Source organism: Euleptes europaea, chromosome 2 (assembly GCF_029931775.1).
Source record: "Euleptes europaea isolate rEulEur1 chromosome 2, rEulEur1.hap1, whole genome shotgun sequence".
In the NCBI taxonomy this organism is placed as follows: Eukaryota; Metazoa; Chordata; class Lepidosauria; order Squamata; family Sphaerodactylidae; genus Euleptes; species Euleptes europaea.
The window spans coordinates 36,462,273-36,482,490 of record NC_079313.1 but is presented as its reverse complement, the minus strand read 5'-3'; the positions used below and the strand labels follow the sequence as shown (position 1 = coordinate 36,482,490).

General features: G+C 43.7%; 1 protein-coding gene across 1 annotated transcript in view; it reads right to left on the bottom strand.

Annotated features, from left to right (window-relative positions):
* PTPRC (protein tyrosine phosphatase receptor type C) overlaps positions 1 to 18,534 on the bottom strand; it is a 44,010-nt gene extending 25,476 nt beyond the window's left edge. The window contains exons 1-9 of the mRNA XM_056844725.1: positions 18,321 to 18,534; positions 16,496 to 16,522; positions 13,590 to 13,814; positions 11,789 to 11,953; positions 8,802 to 8,930; positions 7,703 to 7,867; positions 4,910 to 5,107; positions 597 to 705; positions 138 to 172 (exon numbers count right to left, since the gene is read on the bottom strand). Of these exons, the coding sequence (XP_056700703.1) occupies positions 138 to 172; positions 597 to 705; positions 4,910 to 5,107; positions 7,703 to 7,867; positions 8,802 to 8,930; positions 11,789 to 11,953; positions 13,590 to 13,814; positions 16,496 to 16,522; positions 18,321 to 18,534 (1,267 nt within the window). The remainder of the gene's footprint in view (positions 1 to 137; positions 173 to 596; positions 706 to 4,909; positions 5,108 to 7,702; positions 7,868 to 8,801; positions 8,931 to 11,788; positions 11,954 to 13,589; positions 13,815 to 16,495; positions 16,523 to 18,320) is intronic.
* Positions 18,535 to 20,218: the final 1,684 nt, after the last annotated feature.

Genomic DNA, 20,218 nt, shown 5'->3' with positions numbered 1-20,218 from the left:
TGCCGTTATTATATATAGCTGGCCCCATCAAGAACTCTGCTTCAAGGTTAAGTAATCCTGCATTGGCCTTACAATGAGCTAGGTAAAAATCCTTTTGTTGCATGCACTTTCCAACATTATAGCAAAGGAATTCCTACCTGGAAGAACAAGCATCACAGATTCATCTGGATCTCTGTAAGAAATATGATCATTGATTAATGCTAAGAACAGTGCTCTGTGTTGCTGAAGCCTTCAGCAATCAAATTTTAGATTACTGCAGTTGAGTTTGGCCCTGAGACCTTAATGATGCCTGGGTTACTTTAAAATGTAGTTTGCTCCAATGCCAGCGCAGTAACAGTAATGAAGATGGTAGTGTGTGGAGGGCAGAATGACATCGCTCATTACCATGGAAGCCTCACCTGGTAGGTTAACACTAGCATGGCAAGGAACCATATCTTTTCTCTTGCCCATGTGGATCCTCCATCTAGAAGTTTCCAGAGCAGTGTGGAACTGGAAAATGGGGGAGAAACTCCCATATCAAATCTAAGCCTGCATCTCCATGAGAAAGTTGTGGCCTTCTCATCTTAGTACATACAGCAAAGAAAGAAGAGCATTACCTTGATTTCTGTTTGTTAAGGTCGTAGATTTTATACAGAACAATGATTAAGGCCGCTGTTGTCACAATAATAAGGAATGCCAAAAATATAATCAGGGCGTCAGAGTCATCTGTAAAATTAAAAACCACAGAATGGCAGCTAAAGAGGAATGTTCTTAAGAAAGGTCAGCCAAAGTTAGGACTGTTACATATCCCCCCATAAATGTGTTCAGTAGTCAAACTTACTGTGTACAAAGGGGGCAATCAGAAATGAGCTGATCACTCTGTATGTTCACTTTGTGCCAAGCAGCCATGAACGCCTGCCAAAATGGCTTGCATCAGACTGTGCATGCGCATGGATGCTCCCAATTCAACTGACTGGCAGCCATTAGCATCACTAAGAACTACTTGGACAACCACTAAATGATTTATTTATTTATTAATTACAGATTTATATGATTCATGAGTGATCTGATTGCCTTTTGTAACAATTGTCTGCTGAATAGAGCAGTTACACAGGAAGGATGGGGGGTAGTAGAACTCAACTGGTCTGCGTGAAAACACACTTGTGCAAAAGACGATTGTGCTGCACTGCATAGTTAGGAAAACATACAGTGAAGCAACCTGCCAAGAACAGATCAATGAACTACTGATCCAGTCATCAAAAAATCAGATCTCTTTTTGAGGCCAATGAACAGGATGCAAGTCAAATCAGCAGGTGTTCAAGCATCTCTAGCCAAAGTTAATTCTTTAATATTACAGAAAACCGTTTGTGTTAGAGACTCTGAACAGGTAAATGAAATTGTTCAGTAAATTAAAAAGAGTGAGTTAAGCTTTAACTTACATTTGGTTGTTATTGGAACACGAATTGAATCTGACTTAAAGTATCCATTGAAAGCAGTAATCTAAAATAAACAGGAGTAAGTATGCATTTTATTACTCAAGAGAGCATCGCCAAAGAAGAGTAATTTTGTACTCTTTCTGAAATGTGTTTCCTACTTTAACCAAAGTTGTATTTCATGAACTTGAAACTTAAGCCAATATTACATTTAATATTGACTTCAGTGAGGGGAGATATACTGTATATTCTCGAGTATAACCTGAGTTTTTTAGCCATGATTTTTGGCTTAAAAAACTCACCTCGGCTTATACTCGGGTCAATACGGTAATTCGCCTGCCGGGGCCTCTCCCAGCGCGCTACCGCCGGCCAGCTGATGGGCGGGCTGTCCCGCCTTCTCCCCCCACCCCACCCGATTGCACCTTCTGCGCGGTGGCGGCGGCGGCTTCTCCCCCCCACACCCGATCGCGCCTTTTGCGCGGCGGTGGCAGCGGTTTCTCCCCCCCAACCCCACCCGATCGCGCCTTTTGCACAATCGCGCCTTCTGCTGGGCGGCAGTGGATTCTTCCCCCCCCACCTCCTCACGCCGGTCCTCCCGCTAGCCAGCTGATGCTGCGGGGCCTCCTGCGCGCAGGGAGGGGGCCGTCGCCTGCCCGCGCGCCTTCCCTGTGGGCCAGGAGCGGCCTGCGGGGCCTCCTGCGCACAGGGAGGGGGCTGCCGCCGCCGCCTGCCTGCGCGCCTGGAGCCCGGTCAGGTAAGCCTGCGGGGGGGGGGGAGGGGGTGCATTTTCCCCTGGGCTTATACATGGGTACCTAATTTTTCCCCATTTTTGGGGTGAAATTAGGCACCTCAGCTTATACTCGGGTTGGCTTATACCCGAGTATATACGGTAATTGTAGGAAAAAATAAGTACAGTTTTCTGCTACCTTCCAATGATTACTGTTGAATTGTTTATCATTTAGAAAGGGATATATATGGGACAAGAATGAGAATATAAGGAAATGGATATTCAGGTGGGTGTATACGGTAAGATTAGGACACAATAGTCTTTTAGGCAGAGTTACCAAAGATCCAGTCCTTTTATATTACTGAGGCCAAAGTGAATATGGCAGTTCCACTATGAAGGTCCACATGTATTCCAACTTGTATGCAAAGCTGCTTTGCAAAACATTGATCAAACTCATTTTAAAGTTGGAAGGATCTCCACAGATGCACCTGGACATGTGACAGGCTCCTGGAGTAAGTTTATAGACCCATCCAGCAAGGGAGATCCATAAAGGGAAACTGGCTTATGCCCATGAATCTGATCTCTCTCATAAAGATTATCTCATAAATGAACTGTTTATGAGGACAGATCTCTTCTGAGTAAGAGAATATCCAGTAAGAAAATGGAGGTCACATTTAACTCCTCAGCCCAATGGTCATTCAGAGAGAATTCCTTCCACAATACAATTCTTGAGGAAGATTCTTATCTGAACATTTACCTCCTCATGTGCCTATATGTGAATAAACCTATTTGCTCAAGGAACAATACTTGCCTCCTCTCTTACGCTCACCCTCTTCAAGTACTGCTTCTCTGCCTTATCTTATGTCAACTGCTCAGGAAGTAAGAGGTTTTGTTTCTGTTGCTATTTAGTAGCCATCTTTCACCTGACATCTTAGATATTGTTTTATTAAATATGCATCTATTTTATTCATGCATTTATATGCTGCTTTTTCAGTTCTCCAGGGATACAGAATATTTATAAAAAATAAGATCCAGACATCAAAAAAGTAGCAAAAGCCTACGAATATGTTAACAGACATTCACCAAATGTAGCGGTGATCAGGGGAACTGAATATTCAACGGACTGTTCGGCTGTAACGACCTGCTCCAATGTGTCCGAATGATGAGAAAAGACAACTGCACTCATGCGATCACATTCTGCTTTGTCTTAGCTGCCACCCAATTTCCCCCCACTACTGCACGCGGTTGCTGGAACCTCTACCTTAAAAGGTGTTCTTGTTAAAAGGTAAACAAATACCACATGGCATTTTACATTCTTAGGTGTCTGTATGTCAGCTCAAGTTGCTGCCCAGTAATGGCTTCTGAGCTGTCTGGATCCAGATAAACTCTTGTATGAAGGAATCACATGTCCTCATGGGAGGCCTCCAATCTCCTTACTGCCTGCCTCCATTAAATACTGAAAGCAACTAAAAGAGATGTTGCTCGGCAGCTGGGTTAAAGTCCGTGCGAGGAGGATGGGCGGGCGAAGAGAAGCAGCCAGTCTATACATAGCAGTAGAGGCAGGTGATGGCTGGTGCCAGTTGGCCTTCCCTGTCCTTCCCTGTCCTTCTGTCCTTCTCTCCCTCATAGGATGCACAACCAATGCATGCATTCAACCAAATAAATCAATAATCTATCAATACACTATTTCTTATTACCTCGATAATAAGGAAAAGAAACTTGTATCTGGTGACAGGCCAGAAAGGGAAAACAAACAGTTGTGCCGGTGGACAACTAGCCCCTTAACCGTTCTAACCATTCTAACACAGTCTTGGCCATTGCTAGTGGTTCCCCAGCATGCTTCAGTCACAAACCACAAAAGTGTGTTTATGTTCCACTTCAAAGAGTGTAAATTATAACTCTTTGCTGCCTTTGTAAAAAACAAAACCCAACGTGCCCTTAGTAACATAGAATTTATTTTTCAGTTCTTTGGACCTAGACCCTACTTTTTAAACTGCATTCACGGGTCTTTGCTTATAATGTTTTCCATAACGTGCAACAGGAAAATGTATTTTGCCTTCAAACCATCGCTGCACAACTGTGTGTGTGTGTAGCAAGCAAGCAACACTTTGCATGCAGATTAAACAAAGCCTTCCCTACCCCATCCTGAACAATTGACAGCAGGGCCAATTCACTACCCAAGCTCCTCAAGCAGATGTTTAGAGCTCCAAACCAGCAGGGGGCAGAACAGCGGGAGGAGGTAGCAGCTGTGAAGTGCCTTTTTTGGCTCCTATGCCATTGTCGCTGCTGCTTGAGGCGACATGGGAGGAGGGCATCTGGGGCAGCTCAGTAGCTTAAGGTGACCCTGACTGGGAGCAATCCTGAGCAGGCCTACTCAGAGGTAAGTTCCATGGTATTCAGTGGGGCTAACTCCCAGGAAAGCATCTTCAGGATTGAAGCCACAATGTTTTCTTTGAAAAGAGTAAATCATGTGTGGAGTTCTGGCTGAGGGATCTGGAAGAGGAAGTCCACATGCAAGCATCCATTGGTGTACATGGTCCTTCAACCAGCTATATAGGGCACATAGAATCATTTCCTCCCATTAATAATTTGCTCCTGACCCTTAACATGAAATGAGTACTGGGAATGTATGAATTGAATATTTCAGAACTGCACATAGAACTGTAAAATAGAGCATTATGATATTTTTTTCAAAAGTTAATTTAAGGGAGTGAAGGATATCATCACAACGATCAGTGTTTATACTTTCATTTAGAATTCAGCAACTTACGTACTTCAAAGACATATGTTGTCAGGAAGGAAAGGTTTAAATCAAAGACGCATGAGTTATTTTCCTTCTTCTCACCATCCCACTGCACTGTGTATGTTATGTTGGGTCCATTAATCATGTTTGGGCCTTTACATGTAATCCGAACCTCATTATTTTTCCCTCGTATGAAAGCTTGTGGATCTTCCAGAACTGATGGTTCTGTATAAAATAAAAGTAAGTTCTATTAAAAGAAGTGAATAGTAGCTTGCATTACAGTATCAATGCTTTCTGATGAATCCAACATTTACTTTACATGTCCTTTTAACTACCAGGTGAGAGACGGCGTCTGGACTCTGGTATTCAAGCATCGTTGTTTGTCGTGTCAGCTGCTGGCTGGGGATATGTTTGGGGGAGCAGAATGGAGCAAGGGATGGTACCACAATCAATAGCATGTGGGTTAGGATACGCAGGTTCAAATCCCCACTCATGCTGTGGAAGCTTGCTGGGTGACCTTGGGCCAGTAACACATTCTCAGCCCTGACCCTGGCTAGTATTTGGATGGGAGACCTCCAAGGAATACCAGAATTGTGATGCAGAGGCAGGCAATGGTAAACCACCTCCAAATATCTCTTGCCTTGAAAACCCTATGGGATTTCCACAAGTCAGCTTTAACTTGACAGCAAAAAAAGGGGAGGGGAAAATATGGTGGTGAGGGAAGAGCAGGCTAAGTAAGGCAAAAAGGAACAGCAGACATATGCAGACTGTTGTAATGAAAGGAAACATTTCTGTCTGCGGGGACTAGGCTCTAGCAGCTCTAGCAGCTTTCGACCTGTACCTCTCAGCAAATTCCACATCCACTGTGGTAGAAAGAGGTGCCTGTGGGTCCTGTTTCACCACAGAGACTTTCTTCACCAGTTATAGATACCAGCAACATTGATAAAAGCCACCCATAGGTTTAAAGTTTGCTATGGGTTTTGGAGAGAGGTTTGCAGAAATCTCTGAGAAATTCCATTAGTCTGACTGAAACTTGTCTTGCTCTGTTGAATTCTCTTAAATTCGATTGCATCATAGAAGCATAGAGTTGGAAGGGACCACCAGGGTCATCTAATCCAACCCCCTGCACAATGCAGAAAATTCACAACTACCTCCCCCCGACACCCCCAGTGACCCCTACTCCATACCCAGAAGATGTCCAAGATGAAATTCCACAGCTGTTTGAAATTCCATAGAAAGCCATCATCCTTCAACTCAGAATTTCACTTTAGGTGCAATTCAGTGTCAGTTCTATACTGTCATTGAAAGGAAGTTAGAAAATGCTTTGTCTAGGAATGGCGGCCCCACAGCCTGCCGCACCAGGACTCCTGCAGCAAGCCCTATTCAGCTGGGAAGCCGGCGCACCACACCTGAGTGGACCACACCCAGTGCAGCTACTAGCAAAAGGAAGAAGCCAGGGGGACACGGCAAGGCGTCCAGTGGCGCTGCAGCCGCCCCCTCAACAGGGGGAGGGGACGGCAGACAGACAGACAGACGCATCCTCACCCGAGCCGGGCGAGGACACCATTTGCCCCAATGTGGTCACCGAAGAGGCTCAGTGGCCAAGACAACCTCTTGTGCTGCCCTGCCCCTCCCCGCCAGATAGCTGAGCAGTGAGTGAGCCAGGGCGGGGTTGCGACAGGCCTGACACCCGGCTGGGGCGGGGCCTGAAGGGAGGAAGAAAGGCATGAGGGGGATCTGTGGTTGGAAGACCCTTATATGGCCTCCCCTGGGTGGGACCACGGGAGGAGCTGGGAAAAACAGGCTTAAGCAGGAGGCAGGTATAAAGGCCCATGAGAGCAGAGGCCAAGGAGGATTGTTCCTGACAGTTCGGGAGCTCAGCTGAATGGGCAATCCTGGTGGTTACAGAGGGGGAAGACAGTCCTGATTCCTCCTCTGACTGGTCTGAGGCTGAGGAAGCTCCTGACATGGTGGGACAAAGCGGGTACTGGAGGCAAAGACCATGGGGGCTTCTCCTCACATCCTTAACTAATAAATAAAATAAGAGTTGGCACCAAAATACATACGATTCCAGTGTGCTTTCAAAAAGATGACAATTCAGTACAATTTTGTTGTGTGTGTGTGTGTATAAAGTGCCTTCAAGTCGCAGCCGACTTATGGCGACCCCTTTGGGGGTTTTCATGGCAAGAGACTAACAGAGGTGGTTTGCCGGTGCCTTCCTCTGCTCAGCAATCCTGGTATTCCTTGGTGGTCTCCCATCCAAATACTAACCAGGGCCGACCCTGCTTAGCTTCTGAGATCTGACAAGATCAGGCTAGCCTGGGCCATTTTTTTTAATAGTAATTGTTACTATAGCAAAAGTCCAGTTCACTCACATGCCCTTCACCATTGCAACTGCTAAGTCAGAGTGCAGGGATGCATATGTGAGTAGGGTGACAATGTGTGTGTGAGTGGCGATTGTGTTGGTCTTTCCGATAGAAACTGGCACCACATCTATGCCTCCTGCAGTGCAGAATGGCACACTGAAGGAGCTTCCACACTGTAGTATAGGAATGACCCCGAGAGCCATCAAAATGGAAGATGCTCTAGTGTTATTTGTGGAAATTGTCAACATAGCAGCAGCATCCAAACAAAACAAAATTACATTTTAATGCTTAAAACAACAAAAATCTGCTCACAGATACTTTTACATGAAACTGTTTGTATGCAGAATGTCACACATACAACAACATGATGCTGTAACAAATATAGTAGATTTCTAAATTGGGGGGAGCTATTTTTTTTCTAAATTTAGCACAGTATTAAGTGAACACAACTTACTTTCAGAATTTGTTGAAATGTGTAGGGGATATTGCTTCCCAGCGATTTTGTGATTTTGGCTCTTCAAAGTATATGCCCATACAGAAACAGTATAATTTGTGAAAGGCGTCAGTTCATCCCAGAAGTGACTGGTGTTTGAGGAAACATCTGTTTCCACTGTTTTCACTGCATATTGGAAGAAATTATTAGAAATGAAGGGGAAAGAATACCAAGACCATTGATGCACACAAAAGATCTCTCTCTCTCTCTCTCTCTCTCCCCCCCCCCCCATTTATGCAGGGGAAATTTGTGCTGGGTTTGGTGCTCTCTGGGTTTGGTGTTCTGATCTGAGTTATCAAGACCCTATGCATAAGGACTTATAACCTAGAAGAATTTCCATGAGCACCAGGAGCCAATTTCTAAAATTAAGAAATCACTAGTGAAAATGCAGACCATCAGAGTCCCTCCCCTCTGAAAATGTAATTGGCTGTAAAAAAATATTTTTTTAAAGACATCACCAGCCCCGGTCAGCCCTGCCACGGGATTCTTGCATTTGATTTTTTTTTTTTTTAAGTAGCCATGGAAAGACGACTTTACACGAGGATTATTATTATTATTATTTTTTTAAAGGCAAAAGCAAAACAGAGATGCGCAAAGAAATGAAAATCTTTTTGGGAGCGGGTAACTTGCATCTCCCCCCTCCCCCGCTCCATTCCCAGATCTTAACACTCACTGCTGAAACTTTTCCTGGCTGCTTTTCAGATTCACCAGTTTCTCTGCTCTGCTTCTCCTTTCCCTTCCTGCCTGCCTGCCTCCTCTCTCACATGGGCACTGTGGTGCCCCCAGGATGAGAAGAGAGCTGGCAAGGGTGGGTGGCGCAAGCCTGAAAGAGGAGCAGCATGAGGAGGCAAGGGTCTGTGAGATGGCAGGGGGAGGAGGAGAACGGATGCAGTGGCGGCCATGGGGCAGGAAGCCTCCGCCAGGGAGCCACAGCTTTTTCTTTCTTTAACAGTGCTATTTATCAATAAAATGCTAGCTATATATAGTTGCACTGGAGAGAGACAACAGTAGCAATGAAACAGTAACACATTCATGCAAAATTTAGGTAAAATTTACTTACAAGTTATAGAACTGATACGGACCATGTAGCCATGAATAGGACCATTCGATTCATTCCTTGGCTTCTGCCAGTGGATTGAAATATTTCTTGAACGTTCTTTGTATGTTACATTTTCAACTGGTTCCGGCACTGTTAACAGAAAATTAGGAGAAAATGCACTTTTAAAAGCACTGTATGACTATCAGAATGACAAGTCAACAGTTAATAAGACACTAGCAATAATTTTTCCAAACTGCACCTCCTTGGTTTTCAGTGTAGGCAAGATGATTAGAGAGAAGAGATAATTTGTGATCTATCTGGATTCCATCACTCTCTCTGGACAATCTCTCCGGGAGATTTCCAAGTGTGACTGTTTGTACCTGGAGTTGGACTCCAAGAGCAAATGAGGGATTCTGTTAGTATACCACAGCCTCCCAACCTGACCTAGTTAAGGTAACCTTAGACTTGGTTTTAAGGACCTTCAGGCTTTAGTCCTGGGGTTATTCACTATCCCTACAGAGACCATGTTGTCAAGGATTATTCAAGCTGCCACAACTGTCTTGAAATATAACTGGTTCTACACACATTGGAGGTCAAAGCTGGGCTCTGATATGCAAATGTCCCAAAATGTAAATGGTTGTGCACACATTTCAGATCACAGCTTGGATCTGATATTCAAAATGACAAGGCAAGCGGAGGACGAAGGGAGAAATTTTCCCTTATCATAAATGTACCAGTTCTTGAAAAGGTTTAAACTTAAATGGCCCTGTCTTGGCAGGATTTGTTAGATTCGTCTAATCCCAAGGCAAATGGATCCAAATGGTTTTCTAAAAGCCTTCATAGAGTTTCCTGTTGACCTGGCTAGAGCTCAGCTCCAACCAAATATAAGCTAGACCACTCCTTCAGGTTCTAGTGACAGCGGTTACTGGTAAAGAAAGGATATTATTCAGCCATCACTGCATTAGGACACCACTATCCAGTGGGACTTTTCTCAGTGGTACATGTCTGCCACCCCAGGGCAATTTGCATGTATCCTAAGCATGAATCTGTTATTTATTTGCTAGTCCCTGACCTGATGAAATTCTTTGCATTCATTCCCACTTGGGTACCACTTCAGGCAGTGCAATTGCTGGGTATAACCAGGGCATTATCATGTCACTTTTGACCAGATTCATTACAGTTGTTACAACCTGAGGGTATTGATGGAGTGCTTGAAGATGTGCAGTTTCCCACTTGTTTTATCAACTTTTGTCCTTTTAGCCACAGAGGAGTGCCCATTTGGGCCTTGGAGGGGATAAATGCTCACTATGAAAGAGGATATGGCCTGTTCTTTGATCCAGATTATTGTTCCAACTATTAACTGGTTACATACTGCGTCTAAAATCTATATTGAAGTTTCTGAAAGTTCCTTACCCCAAAGACTTAACTACAGGTAATTTCACGATATGTACAACACCAGAAATTTACAAGAATCACATCTCCAGGCAAGCATCAGATGAATGTAATAATGATACAGGCACACCTTGCTTTATTGAGCTTCGCTTTATCGCGCCTCATAGATCCTGCATTTCTGAGCAAATCTATTGGCGCCATTTTTCCAACAGTGCTTGATCCGTGTCTGTGTCACATTTTGAAATATTTCAAACTTTTTCATTATTATTACAGTACATTTTTTAGACGTTACGCTATTGCACACTTAATAGACTACAGTATCATGTAAACATAACTTTTAAATGCACTGGGAAACCAAAAGATTTGTGTGACTCGCTTTATTGCTATATTTGCTTTATTGCAGAACCGAAGCCGCAGTATCTCCAGGGTATGCTTGTATATGTAACACAGGAATGTTACATAGAACTCTTACTCTATAAACATTATGGAACATTTTTTTCTGAATGAATATTCAATGGGGGAAAATTGTATAGCACTTAATGCTTTATTTTAAAGATTAGCAGAAATCTTTATTTGTGTGTCTTCAATCCAAGCCTAGTGTAGAAAGGAATGACCTAACACAAAAATTCTGAATTAGAACTCATAAAAAGTTTAAACATCACAGCACATCTGGGCCTTATACAGATATGTTGGTTTCCTAACTTAGTATAGCTGGTAACCCAACCTTTACAAATGTTAACGGATTCTTATCATGGCATATTATGCTGCAGTACACTGTACTCCATCTTATGCTTCACGCTGAACCTTCCTGGAAAGGACTTGTTTGTAGACTTTTATCTCTCTGCACTTTTATCTCTTTGTAACTGAACCCTACAGGGAGCTGGAACTTGTATCCTCTCTTGTAATTGTTTAAGCGTAACAACTATGTTCTAGTGTAACAACAACATGGATTCATTCAGTCTGAAGTACTTCAAATCTTTATGTCCCTCAACTCATCTTTGCTCTCAACCCTTCCCCACCCACCCCGGGACTGTGCTGACTGTGTGAAAATTTCATTTCCTATAATGTATCTGAGGTCTGACTCACAAAAGCTTATGGTGAAATAAAGTTGGTTAATCTTAAAGGCACCACTTAATTTCTGTTTTACTTTGCGATAGCAGACAAACATGGCTATTCATTTGGAAGTCCTTAAAAACGAGCAAAGCATCACAGTCATTCTGCAGATGCTCTAAACATAAGGTACGTCTCCATTATTTCTCATCTATGGATGTATCTTTTACAATAATGAGACATTTATTTCCTTATTTCTGTACATCACCTTTTCACTTGGAAGTCTTCAATCTTCTTGGCCCACATTATCTGTTAGTATAGTGTGTATATGTATATAAATATGGAAGTCATAATTATCCTGACACTGCAATCCTATGCAAACTTACCTGGCAGTAAGCCCATTTAAGAAAGTGGGACTTACTTTTGAGTAAACATGCATAGGATTGCATTATTAATTTCTTTTAGGATGTACATGACGTCCATACCAATGCCATCCTTGTTATGAAAGTTGCTTTCTGGGAAGTCAATAAGTTGTAAAGCACAAGAAATAACTTTGATTTACTCACCTCCAAAGTCTGTCTTTATGTGAACAGTTTTGCTGTTCACTTTCTTGTTTTCAAAAATTATTTCTGATTTGCAGATATAATTTTTGTTGGGTGATAAAGACAGGATTTCACAAGTACTGCCTCCATTTGACTCACTGTTTCCAGCGCAATTTGTATTTTGTGCACCTTGGAAACCAGAAATACATGTTAAAAACAAACAAACAAAAATCATTTATCCCTTACTTTATAAAGCTTTATATACACAATTTCTAAATCTAGCAAAGCCTTTTAAAATAATTTTCTACCCTAATTAATTACATATATTGTTATATATCCATGCACAAGATTAAAAACAAGCTCCCAATCAAAGTCCTTTTAATTAGGGTATTCTTCATCAAATTAAGATAAAAATGAAAGAACTATTTAAAAAATCCTACCAAGACAGCAGTATGAATATCTTGCATCATCACAGCCTGAAGGAATATCCCACACTAAGGTAACACTGGAGTTAGTGACACTGTTGGGAATCAAATTGCTTCCAACTGAAAAAAAGAAAAATGAACACCCCATTATAGTAATCTTTTCAGTATTAAGCCTTCACATTTTGAGAGGAATTTTGGATAACATTTTAACAGTTATTTTAAAAAGGTGTGGCCTGGCAACACTCATTAGATCCCTGGTTCTAATGAGAAAAAGAACAGATGCATAAATTTTCTACTGAAGAAATTCCATGCATCTGCATTTAGCCTCAGACTTTACCATACCACATTATTTATTTCTGATGTGGAACCTACACATTACAAACTGTCCACTGTTCTATTTTTTATTTCTAAAATTTATACAGAGCTGTGTGCATGTTCAATTCGCTGCAGATTTCAATTCCTTCCACTAAGACAGATCTTTCCTCCCTCCCTCTGTGTTACCCATGTATATATGTGCATTAATAATGCACCACAAAAAAGGATATGCATGTTCCTCATTTTTGTTATAAAGGTAAAGATCCCCTGTGCAAGCACCGGGTCATTCCTGATCCATGGGGTGATGTCACATCCCGACTTTTCCAAGGCAGACTTTGCGGGGTGGTTTGCCAGTGCCTTCCCCAGATAAAAATGAGGAACACACATAATGGATGGGGGATACACTTCTGGGTAGCAGTGTGTGGGAACAGGATCCTGGGGTATGGGTGGACCATAAGTTAAATATGAGCAGCCAATGTGATGCAGTGACAAAAAGGCTAATGTGATCTTGGGGTGTATCAAAAGAGGTATAACAACCAAATCGCAAAATGTCATAGTTCTGCTGTACCCTGCATTGGTCAGGCTACACCTAGAGTATTGTGTGCGGTTCTGGAGGCCTTGCTTCAAAAAGGATTTGGACAGAATAGAGCGGGTGCAGAAGATAGCAACGAGGAGGATGACCAGGGGCCTGGAGACCTACAGGGAAAGGCTGAGGGAATTGGGCATGTTTAGTCTGGAGAAGAGGCGGTTTAGGGAGGACATGATTGCTCTCTTTAAGTATTTGAAGGGCTGTCAGATCAGGTGACAATGCATTTTGTCAGTAAGGGATTAACACCTTCTGCAGTCTCTTCCCCCCCCACACACACACAATTTCTTCCCAGAGAAATAAACAAAAGGGAGTTCCATGGTTTCCCTTGTATCTTTGCCATCTAAATGGCTAGAGACTGACTTGGGATACTGTCTTCCAACCCTGGAATATATTCTTCCAACAGCTCAGGATTGCGCCTCTTATGTCAGGTCATAAAACTGGGTTTAGGAAGCCAATAATCCTGATTTTTCTCCCATTGATAAAGAATTAGTCTTACCAGGGGGGACATGAATGGGTAGTGACTTGTTACACCCATGAAGAAAATGTGCAAGCATGTTGTAACGTCCGCAGTCTTCAAGTCCAGAAACCGTTTTATTATGCTCATTCCAATGACAATGTTCACAAGTAACACTATTCAACTCGGAATAGTGTGTCGGATCAACTTCTGCATTGACAGAGTGGCCGTCAAACGTATATTCCATCACTGAAAAATGATAAGCATCTAAGGGACGAAAAAAGAAAATGTTGAAAAACTTGGTCTGAAACATTCTCTTGCTTTTTAAATGATAAAACTTGCTTGTGTATAATAATGTCAATTGGGCACTTACAGCTGTTCTAGTGCTGGCATGGATTTGGAGAGTCCCCCCCCCCTCAAATTATTGTTTACAATTGCATTTAGGTGCACAAAACTGTGATCCACCAAGCTGAATGCAGCCCATAAGACAGGTACGGTGGCCTCCTAAAAGCTCAATAATGCCGCTTGCAGTGTTCCTGTGGTGTGAGGTTATTTATTTATTTAACAATGTCTATATTGCCCTATGCTTCTTTCAAGGCAGTTTTCACAATTCAATAGAAAATAAAACAGTTATTTATTTATTTATATTTTACAAAATATATACCCCACCTTTCTATCCTCACAAGGGCCACCAAGGCAATTAACAAATCAAAAACCAAAATGGATGCAAAACTTCAGAGGAAGTATAAATATGGGTCAGTGGGAGAATTTACGGACTAAAGAAATTAAGTTCATGGAATTCCAAACGTTAAGAAAGAATTGGTACAAAATGTTTTTAGATGGTACATAACACCTAAAGACATAGCAAAGGCTAATGAAGACTTTAATGGGAAATGCTGGAAATGTCAGAACACAGATGCAGCATTCTATCATACATGGTAAACTTGTAGGAAGGCAAGAAAATATTGGATAATGATACATTATGAAATGCAAAGAATATTGAAAATCAAATTTGCATTAGATCTTAAACACATGTTATTAAATATCTTACCCAACAATATGCCAAAATATATAATGAATTATTTAGGTATATGGTGACAGTGGCAGGAGTGGTATGTGCAGTAAAGTGGAAAGCAGAGGAGCTTCCAGAATTAATTTAATGGATAAACAAATTAACAGAATATGTAACTATGGCAAAACTAACATCTTTATTTCTGAATTTTATTAAAAATGGAATGTGTTTTTTTACTTTACAGTCAAAAATTCAGAACAGAAATAGAAATATAAGTAACAAATGCTTATGAATAGTAAATGTATTATCAGATGTGAAAATATAATTAGAATACGGAGAAGTGTAAGTCAAATAAAAAAATAATAATTGAAACATAATTTCAAAATAAGCTCCAGTATAATGTTAACAATTGTATTTTTATGTTTATATGTGCATATTTATATGTTTGTGTGGTGTGGTGCTGAAAAATAACATTTCCAAAAATAAAAATAAAAACATACATAATAAAACCACATCTTAAAAACCATTGAACCCAACAAAAATACATCATTAAAACAATTAAAACCTAGCTAAATAATTAATTTTTTATTAACAAAATACAACCCCCCCAAAAAGCACAAAAAACGTCAATACAACACCAGCCACCACCAACAAAACAAAAAACACACAAAACATAAGTACAGTTTAATCATTAATTTGTTAATAAAATTAAAATTAATAATAATTTTTTTAAAGCCTAGCTAAAGTACACATGCAAAGCCATAAAAACAACAAAGAAAACACTGGGCAGGAAGGAAGGATCACTGGGGGAACACCAAACAAAACATAAAAGCCTTTTTACAAACAACTTCATGAATCTCCAAATCTTCCCAAAGCCACTAACTGAAGACATGCAGTATATAAAAGATATGCAGAGTTTGAAAAAAAAAATGTAGAGGAGTCCAACCAAAATGATCAAGGTGCTGGAGCCTCCTTCCTGTCAAGAAAGGCTAAGAATCTGGGACTTTTCAGTTCAGAAAAAAAAGAAAGAAACCTAAGGGGGTGGGGGTGGCATGGCAGAGGTTTATAAAATTATGCATAGGCTGGAGAAAGTGGATAGAGAGCACTATTTCTTCCCCTCCCATATTACTTGTGGGAGCCCAGTGAAGTTGATGGGCAATCATTTCAGGACAGGAAAAAGGAAGAGTAATTAAATTGCAGAATTCCCTGCCAGTGGACATAGTGATGGCCATAAGCATGGATGGCGTTAGAAGGGTTAATGGAGGATAGGTCCATCAATGGTTAATGGAGGATAATGGAGGTTAATGGAGGATAGGTCCATCAATGGCTACTAGCCCTGGTGACTAAAAAGAACTTTTATACTAACAGCCAGCAAACTTCTAAATACCAGTTCTAAGAGGCAACATTAGGGGGTGCCTTGGCCTCTATGCCCTGTTGTTGGCCCTCCAGGGTAACTTGTTGACCACTGTGTGAAACGGGACGCTGGACTAGATGGACTACTCATTTGGTCAGGGCTCTTGTTATGCTCAAATTATTTTTAATATACACATGCCAGAAAGGGTGATGCTAAAATACTGACATTGCTCATTACCTATACTAGTCCTGCCACTGAAGCCAAAAAACATTTCCCTATGTCAGATAAACAAGGTATCTCCAGAGACATATGAGATACTGGGGGCGGGGGGAGCTATCATGTAAATATCTATACAGATACAGGTCTTGTCTAGCATAGGTCCTGTGTATTTTAGTCAACTACCAACTGGATTCCAGAATCTTGTAATTTGCAGAGAACATATTTTGTGCATGATGTCTTATCTGTAATCAGATAATTCTCAAGAATCATCAAGTGCTTCCAAATGGGAAATCAGATTTAGGTTAAATTAATAATTCTTCTTCAGAAGGTTGCATTGCTTCTTCAGGAAAACATAAAACTCACCACAGTCCTTGGGAGTAGTAGCGGGTACTGTAAAAAAAGAAGACAAACTGTAAGAAGGCAATTGGCAGCAAACATCTAAAAATGAAAAGAAATATTTACTGTTGTCATATTTAGACATTGTATACTTTTTCATCTTATGGTGATTGCACTCTTTTTCTTTGCTTTTAAATGCAGTTAATTATATATTATGTTAATCCTGATATTTCAACATGAGCTATGAAATATTTACACAGCATGACCCACACGCTCTGCTGGGATCTATGCAACTAGTCCCCTGGGTCCAGTGAGGACAGATAATCTTTATCCAATCCATGTACAGTCTCAGATCAGAGATACAATTATTTTCCAATTGGAAGTAGGATTGACAGATCCAAGTTGGGGAACTCCTTGATACTTGGGGGTGGAGCCTGGGGAGAACAAGAACCTCAGTGGGGTATGATGCCATAGGGTCCACCCTCCAAAGCAGCTATTTTCTCCAGGGGAACTGATCTCTCTGGTCTGGAGATGAGGTATAATTCTAGGGGATCCCCAGGTCCCACCTGGAAGCTGGCATCCCTAGATGGAGCTGGTTGAAATGAGTCTCAGCAGCTGTAAGAACTCCCAACAGTAGGTACCATCAGCATATTGCTATGGACTAGGAGCTGTTGCCAATTCTCTAAGGATGTCCAGCAGATGTTGTACAGCAGTCTAATTTGGATTAGGATTGCAGCATAGTGGGGGAGGGGATTGACGCCTCCCCACCACACTATTTTCAAATTCTGAACTATCTGTAGGCAGCCTCTGTTTGCCCTGATCCGGTCATCTGGAAGGCGCCGTTCACCTGCTGCATACAGTCCCTTTTCAGAAGTGGTATCAGAAGACCAGACATGTATTATTTGTTTATGGGCTAGGTAAAACGGCTAGAAGCTAGAAGTATCAACTGGATTTTTGTTTCTTGTGGAAAAAATACTGACCTTGTCAAAAGCAACATATTATCAATACACAGATTAAATAAACCAGAGTAAAATGTCATCATATCATTACTATGTTAGACAAATACCTAAAGTTCAGTATCATACTTGTCCAAAATCAAATAAAATCTTCCATTATTGCAAAATATCTAAACTGATCATTTGAAACGGATATTTTCCCATATTTACTCCTCCCCAATTGACTAGAGATAGTGCAATCTTGAAAGGGGGGAGTTGGCTTAATAGCCGACGTGACCCCACAGCCACACAAGTGCCCAGTTATCTTGGGATAACGGGCACTTATGCCGCCGCGGAGGGCATCCCCTCAGGCCCCAGGATGCCATGCCGCAGCGCGGGGCTCGGGCACCAACAGGGCCTTCAGCTGGCATTCTCCTGGAGTAAATCCCTGCACCAGCATCCTGGGAGGCAGCTTCCAAACCCCTTTTGTCCCGGGAACGCCTCCTGGCATGCCGGCGGTCCTGTGCCACCTTTTTAGGTGGCACAGGCTTATTCTCCCCTATGGGAGAAAAGGCCCTTTTCCCTGTTTTTATTTTGGAAAAAACCTTCCACCCCCAGCATGCAGTGGCTGGGTAGCCTCTGAAGAAACTTCTCAGCTGCGCCATCCTGGCTGCTGCAGTTTGCCCCCCCCCCCCAGGATTGGGCTCAGAGAACCCCCTCCCCCAACATTTCCCATCTGTGGTCACAAATCCTAACTATTAATTTTCTAGGTTCTGTTCAACCATACCCCAGTGTCAGATATCCACTGAGAAAATCACCCAAATTAAACCCCTTGAAACCTTGTTTAAAGGTAGGCCAGTTTTAACATTTATTCTCAGTTTCAGGGGTGCTTTGAGAAACTGAACTAGTACATTAACAGCCCATTCCTGAGCTTGGGTGCTTAGGAGGCCCGAGGGGCGTTGCACCATCATAAAAGGCACTTACGCCGGCGCAAACAGCCTGGGCGCCAGTGTCAGGCGAGTTACTCCCGTGACGGTAGTCGGTAAAGGGGGACGGCGCGGCCGTGCCAGTGCAAGGACAGCACCAGTGCCCGAGTGGTGCAGAAGCGGCCGTCTCCGGCCGCGGGGGCATTCATGGGGGCATTCCACTGGCTAGGAGGCCTCCTAAGGCCCTATCAGCCCTGGAACGCCCACTTTTGCCACCGAAAAGTTACACCAGGCCATGACCTAGCGCAGCCCATTGACCACCATGTTAATGCTCCGGACCCTCGTCTCTCCCCCGAGCCCAGGCACTGCCCATCTCAGCCTGGTGTCTCTGGAACCCGGCTAGGAGGCCGGCCAATCGGGCCAGGCCAGGAAGTGGCAGCACCCCCCTGGAGGAGGGACCTCGGAGGCAGAAACCTTCCTCATAAGCGGCACTTCGGAGCCGGCACTCACTTGACAGGTAAGCCTCGCATGGGCCGGCCATGCTATTGGTCTGTGCCGGGGGGTCGGGACTTAGCATTTTTCTCACTCCAACTCCCCTCTCTGCGAGGACTATGCATGGTTCTCACTCCAACTCTCGGGGGGGGGGGGCTTGGTGCTATGGCTCCTCCAGCTGCCCTCTCTGGGGGGGAGCTTCTGTTGGGGGGCCCACCTATGAAGCCGAGCACCATACTGTCCTCCTCCACTCTAACCATTGCTGTTGTTGAGGCTCACACCTGGCCTCACTCAAGAGAGAGACTTCGTGGAAGGAAGGGGTGAGGTCGCCTCTCATCCCTCTCTGTGTTTTTTTTTCAGATGCCGCCGCAGTTCTGGCCAGCCTGGGCACCAGCTCCATGCCACTCTGCCTCTCCCTCACCGCTGATGCCCACACCCCGGCCACGCACTAATCATGCCGCCCTCATTCTCAGACGGCCTCAGGCCTCCACGGACTGCCTTCTGATGATGCTGCTGACGTGCACTACAGCCACGGGCCAGGACCACCGCCATGCCGTTGGAGCTAGACCCATGGTCAGCTGCCATGCCGCCCAGTCAGCTGCCCATCTCCCCTCAGACCCGTCTTTCTCGTTGCAGGTCTCTTCGACGGCCATCCGGCCACCTTCACCCTCCCGCAAACACGCTGTCACAAGGACAGAAGCAGCTTGGCGAGGGAGCACTGCCATCGCCTCCAAGCATCATGGTGGATCTCCGACCCCCTGGCTCCCCCCAACGCCCAGTCTGACACCTGGAACTGCAGCTGTGCCCTACCCTGCCGCTCCCCGCCTGCCCTCTTACCTGCCACTCTCCAACTTATGTTAAAATAAAGTTGTGGTTGTTAATCCGGCAGCCTGCATAGTGCTTGGGGATGGGAGGGACTGGCTGCCCTGGTACACGCGGCCCAGCCAAGGGATCCAGCATCACGCTGGGAATGGGCTCCTCACTCTCGGAATGCGGTCCCCATCAACTGGGGGGAGGCGAGGGAGCACATGTGGTGGGTGGGAGCCCTGTCAAGAGGGGACGAGGGTGGAAGGGGGGCGCGATCAGCACTGCAATGAGCCTCGACGCCGTGGGTTGCTACTACTGAGAGATTGCGGCTGCCATGAGCCTTTGCAGCCACCTCATTTACATGTCCAATGATAGCGGCCTCTGACTGGCCATACGCACCCACCCATGCATCTGGGGCATGCTGACCACCCACCAGGCTATCGTCTATGACCTCGTGCACACCTGGGTGCCCCTATCGCCCGGGTCCACCCTATGTACGGTGGCCCTCTTGTGCTAGCCATCATGACCCCTTCACCCAATAGAAGGCAGTCGGCTGCGGCTCTTTTGTCTTCACCATCTCCTCTGTCTTC